The sequence below is a fragment of the Bidens hawaiensis genome, unplaced genomic scaffold, assembly GCF_021521415.1.
Source record: "Bidens hawaiensis isolate Kalapana, Puna unplaced genomic scaffold, B.hawaiensis_p1.1 tig00050801_1, whole genome shotgun sequence".
In the NCBI taxonomy this organism is placed as follows: Eukaryota; Viridiplantae; Streptophyta; class Magnoliopsida; order Asterales; family Asteraceae; genus Bidens; species Bidens hawaiensis.
Window position 1 is genome coordinate 99977 of NW_027499119.1, and position 6330 is coordinate 106306.

General features: G+C 32.0%; 1 protein-coding gene across 1 annotated transcript; it reads right to left on the reverse strand.

The window, feature by feature from the left end:
* Positions 1–412: 412 nt before the first annotated feature.
* LOC143598762 (profilin-2-like) lies at positions 413–5870 on the reverse strand. Its single transcript, XM_077076901.1, has 3 exons — positions 5720–5870; positions 1294–1431; positions 413–553 (listed from the first exon to the last, which is right to left on the reverse strand). The coding sequence occupies exons 1-3, from the start codon at positions 5840–5842 to the stop codon at positions 419–421; spliced, it is 396 nt and encodes a 131-aa protein (XP_076933016.1). The 5' UTR covers positions 5843–5870; the 3' UTR covers positions 413–418.
* Positions 5871–6330: the final 460 nt, after the last annotated feature.

A 6330-nucleotide genomic window follows, 5' to 3' on the forward strand; every position in this document is an offset into this window, starting at 1 on the left:
AACCAGCAAACCAGACTAGTTTTTTGAGCTGATTTCATATTATTATAATTAATTTCCAAAACCAACTTTATTTATTTATTAATTTATTTATCACTTTATACTATATAGTTTGTTAACATTGCAAATTCACAAGAAAAAAACAAAAGAAGTTGCATTTTGTTCCAAATTAGGTACAAGAAGTTGACCAGTAAGACAACCAGTTTGATGACAAATCAAGTTATTTCGGGTGAAACGTGTATATAATGGAAGATTTATTGGATAAAACTATTTAGTAGGTACGTTGGACAACTTTTGACCCGTTTCTTTTTTAGCTAATGTTTTTAGTCTATTCATTTGACACATTAATTAATCAAAACCAACACATATAAAGCAATTGAGAAAGGTTAATGACAATAAAGAACGGAACATACCAAGCAAATTAAAAACCCTGATCAATGAGGTAGTCCCCAAGCCTTTCAACAATCATGTTGCATTGGCCCGGAGCCATGGGCTCATCATAGATGCCAATGATTATAGACATCCCGGTCTTCTTAACCGTAACACCTCCAGCTCCCTGTTAAAAAATACAATAAGAAATTAAAACATAGAAAGTTAGAAACTAACTTCTTGATTTTAGTAAAGTATTATCCAATATAACCGTGTTAGCCTAAGTTTGAAAAAAAAACACGTAAACTGTAAAAGCATGACAAGGTGGCAAAATTAACAGGTTGGGTAACAGGTCAAAACGAGTTTGTGTTGAAACAGGTCAGGATGGACCCACAAATACTTCTTTTTTCTATTTTGTGTATAATTTAATTGTTAACTATGATCAGAAAACAATATTAATAATATTACAAATACATGAAAAAAAAATGATTCTGGATAATCTTAATATGAACTAATGGGTCAAGATAAGTCTAGTTAAAACAGGTCGCGGTTAGACCCGCAAATATTTTCACCTTTTTTTCTTTTCCCACTATTTTACACAATTTAAAAACCATAAACTCAAAGTATGAAACACATCTAAAAACTACAAAAAAGTTTCCACATGTATATAATAAACTAACCAGCATATATAGAACCATAGCACAAATTATCGTCCATTCTTGAATAATATCAGTTTGTTGAAAACCAGTATACAATAATCGTGTAGTACTTTTACATTATCTCATCAACCATGATAAGTTTGTAACAAAAAAAGACTCGTTTAACAGTAAAGACAGTTAATCACTCAGATAAAATATAGTAGTACTAGTGTACAAGTTATATTAACGTCAATTAACAGAGTAAAAAAAAAGAGTGTAAAGTAATTACCTTTTTGCCCCGAATAACAGCTCCTGCCTCACCTTGAATAACCATATACTTGGTCCCACCAAGGTGTAAGCCGGTTGGAGCAAGTGATCCCGGCTCATTAAAGTCATTAATAATAGCAGTTATTTCCTCTGGTTTTACCTGCCACATAAACCATATCAGTTAATGTTAGTGTAACCAAAAATCACTGTTAAAAGAAGCATAAATAAGCTTATACACTGCAAATTTAAGTGTCAATTTTGTTTAAAAAATGGACAATGGTGACAGCAATTTTCTGGATTTGGTAATTGATAATTTGATGAACAATAATGTAGAAATACTTCATCAAAAAAAATTTAATTAAGCAAGAGACATGTAAAAACCTCCACTTTAGCTAACATCATAGAGTTGGGTGGTGTTTCGGATCTAACTTCAAACTGTTTATGATAAATTAAAGCTTACTTCAGTCACAAATTACGAGACAAACAGTTAGATAAGCAATCCAATCTTCCTCAAAACTGCTTACTGTATATCAAAACACAATAATATATTGTAGATCGACTCAATGTTGTCATTAGAGGTGTAAACAAGCCAAGCTACTTGAGATTGGCTCGCTCGAATTGATCTGAGCTTGAACAAGCTCGGCTCGCAAAGAACTCCAAACAATCACAGTTAACGAATCATCGATCGTAAATCAACTAATCCAGATCAACAGATAAACACTTCGAAAATCTAGCGAATCCGAACTAACACCTAACGATACAGATCAGAAGATCGGATTCAAATCCGAATCTACATCAATTGAATCATAAATAACACTAATTAACAAATAAATCGGCCAAAATTAGGTTAAAATTGATGAACAGAAACTGAAACACTTAATCATAGTCACCTAAATCGCGGTTCGCTCCGGTATGGGAACGCGGTTCGGGTATGCAATTCTCTAGGCTAGACGAATTCGGTACGGAAGGGGGTAGGTTCATTTCGATAGGAATCGGTACAGTGTACCATATAGTCCGGTTCAAGGGAATTATTAAAAAATTAATATATAAGTTATATCACTTTTAAAAATTAAAAGTTATATATTATATATACACACAGATATTCAAATGCAATTTTATGAAATAGCTATTATATTGTAAAATATAAATTTGAGTAGAAAAGTATATGATTAAATTTAATAAAAATACAAACTTGAGGGTGAAAAATGAAGTTTTATGGAAGAAAAAATTGAAAAAAAAGCAGCAGTGCTTCATTTTCATATTAGGGTTTTGGTCATGGGAGCCAAATCTGGAACCCAATTCACTACTGATTTCAGAAAACCCCCAATCGATTCCTAATGTGCGAATTAGGGTTCAATTGAATCGACGTACCAACACTTCCGATACACGTTTTAGGGTTCAATTGGATCGACGACTGTTGTTCTTGGTTCACGAATTGAACCCACGATCGGAACGAAAACGAATTCCGACCTGGTATGAAATGTTCCAATACGAAATTCGCGGGTAACTGAGCGATTTCTGTGACTATGCACTTAATCAACAACAATCAGACTTCAACAAATCAATTGAATCACAAACTACAATATCTAGCAACTAAATCGTAACAAAATTGAGTTATAATATTGACAAATATTATAATATTGACTGGATTCAGATCTGAATAGTAATCAACAACACTCGGACTTAAATAGGCGAAAATTAGGTTTAAATATTTGCTGAATGTAAATTGATCATATTCAGATCCGAATACTAATAAACAACAATTGGACTTGAACAGATCAATTGAATCACAAATTACAATAACTAGCTAACAAATCAAATCGGTAAAAAAATTAGGTTAAAAAACTGATAAACAGATCAATTAAATCACAAATGACAACAACTAGCTAACAAAAATCGATGAAAAATTAGGTTAAAAATTGATAAATATAAACCGATCAGATTCAGATCCGAATAACAACCAGACTTAAACACATCAATTAAATCACAAACTACAATAACTAACAACTAGAGCAAAAAATTAGGTTATAATATTGACGAATATAAATAAATTGATCGGATTCAGATTCAAATACTAATCAACAACAATCGGACTTTAATAGGCAAAAATTAGGTTTAAAAAATTGCTGTACAAAAATTGATCATATTCAGATCCAAATCTCAATCAACTGAAGCATCAATCAATTACACTAATTAACAACAATAGGACTGAAATTGAAACTTAATTAACAATAATCGGACTTACAATAACTAGCTAACAAAAATCTATAAATATAATTAGGTTAAAAGCTGATAAATATAATCAGATCCAATTCAGATCCGAATAACAATCGGCCTTAAACCACAAATCAAGTAAATCACAAATTAATCTGATTAACAACTAAATCGTACTTATAACAGATCAATTGAAATACAAATTACAACAACTAGCTAACAAATCTATGAAAATTAGGTTAACAAATTTATAAACATAAATTGATCGGATTCAGATCCGAATAACAATCAACAGATCAACTGACTCACAAATAGGGGTGCAACGAGCCGAGCTGCTCGTGAGCTACTCGAGATCGGCTCGTTAAAAGCTCAATCTAGCCGAGCTTAATCGAGCCCGATCCCAAGCTCAAGCCAGCTCGCGAGCCTAAACGAGCTTGTCATTTACATAATTTTTTAAAATATATATTTAATAATTATTAATTAATATATATAATGTTATGAAAAAATAAATAAAAGTAACTAAATAATATATATTATTTCATACATAAAATTATAATAGAAAGAAATATAAAACAATTATAGTTATAAAAAAATAACTGAGAAACAGTAAATAAGCCGAGCCTGAGCCGAGCTCGAGCTTGAAAATCTACTTACAAGCCGAGCTCGAGCTTTAATAATAGAGCTCGAAACGAGCCGAGCTCGAGCTCTATATAAAACAATTATATAGAAAGAAATATATAATTGTGAAAGAAAGAAATATAAAACAATTATAATTATAAAAAAAATAACTGAGAAACAGTAAATAAGCCGAGCCTGAGCCGAGCTCGAGCTTGAAAATCTACTTACAAGCCGAGCTCGAGCTTGAAAAATAGAGCTCGAAACGAGCCGAGCTCGAGCTCCGTGTAAGTTAAACGAGCCGAGCTCGGTTACAAACTACAACAACTAGCTAACAAAAATCTATGAAAAATTAGGTTAAAAATTGATAAATATAACCAGATCCGAATAAGTTAAACAGATCAACTGAATCACATAATATACAATTATTAACTAATAATCAGACTTACAATAACTACCTAACAAAAATCTATGAAAAAATAGGTTAAAAATTGATAAATATAATCAGCTCCGAATAAGTTAAAACAGATCAATTGAATCACATAATATACAATTATTAACAAATAATCAAACTTACAATAACAAGCTAATAAAAATCTATGAAAAATTAGGTTAAAGATTTGCTAAATATAAACTGATCCGATTCAGATCCGAATAACAATTGGACTTAAACCACAAATCAATTGAATCACATAATATACAATTATTAACAACTAATTGGGTACTTAGAACAGATCAATTGAATCACCAATTACAACAACTAGCTACCAAATCTATGAACAAATTAGGTTAAAAATTGATAAATATTAATTGATCAGATTCAGATCCGGATAACAATCAACAGATCAACTGACTCACAAATAGGGGTGCAAGCGAGCCGAGCCGCTTGAGTGCCCATGAGCTACACGAGATAGGCTCGTTAAAAAGCTCGATCGAGCGAAGCTGAATCGAGCTTAAAAGTAAGCTCGCTTAATAAACGAGCCCGAGCACGAGCTTCACTTATTGAGCTCGAGCCAGCTCGCGAGCCTCTCATTTATATAATTTTTTTAAAATACATATTTAATCATTGTTAATTAATATATATATATATATAATGCTATGAAAAGATAAATAAACATAACTAAATAATATATATTATTTCATACATAAAATTATAATAGAAAAAAATATATAAAAATAATTATAATTATATAAAAAATAATTGATAAATAGTAAATGAGCCGAGCTCGAGCTTTGAAAATAGAGCTCGAAACGAGCCCAGCTCGGACTCTAAGTTAAGCGAGCCGGGCTGTCACAAACTACAACAACTAGCTAACAAAACTCTATGAAGAATTAGGTTAAAAATTTTATAAATATAAACTGATCCGATTCAGATCCGAATATCCGAATAACAATCGGACTTAAACCACAGATCAATTGAATCACAAATTACACTAATTAACAACTAAATCAGCCAAAATTAGGTTAAAAATTTTATAAATATAAATTGATCCGATTCAGATCCGAATAACAATCGGACTCAGATCACAGATCAACTGAATCACATAATATACATAAGATTATTAGCAAATAAATCGGAACAAAATTATTAGGTTAAAAGGCGTTGACTGAGCGTTGACCTGCGGGAAAGTGGACGACTGAGCCCAAACGGTGCCGTCGTGGCCGATAATAGCGGCGGAGGTCAAGTGGTTGCCTTCGATCTCGCACATCAAGTGCTCGTCTACGTACGCTTGCCACGACATAATATTATTATTATTATTATTATTTCAGACGATTGTGAACTGAACGACTGGACGTTGAATTGGCTTCCGGTTTAGAAGATAGTGTGTTTGTTGATATGATATAGCGAGAATAAAAATCTAATGATAATATTCTTGTTTTAATAATTATTATTTCATTTATAATATTCTTTTTTTTTACGGTACACTCGGTGTTATTTACTGTTATCCCCATCGAATGGTTAGGCTTGCACATGTCAGCAACGGAGTATCAGACCATTCTTAAATATTGTTTAATGATCCCCTGTTCCCGATTAATGAGCCATGTCTGGTCTGCCGTGAAGTTTGTTACTTTGTTTAGATAAATTTGGTGAACGTGCGGTTCATTGCAAAGAACTCCTGGGCTTTAAATATATATATGATTTAGTCAGGGATGTCCTTTCTGATGTGTTAAAATGGGCGGGAATCTCGGCAAAAAAAAAACAAAGAGAGAGAGAAAGAGGCTCGTATGA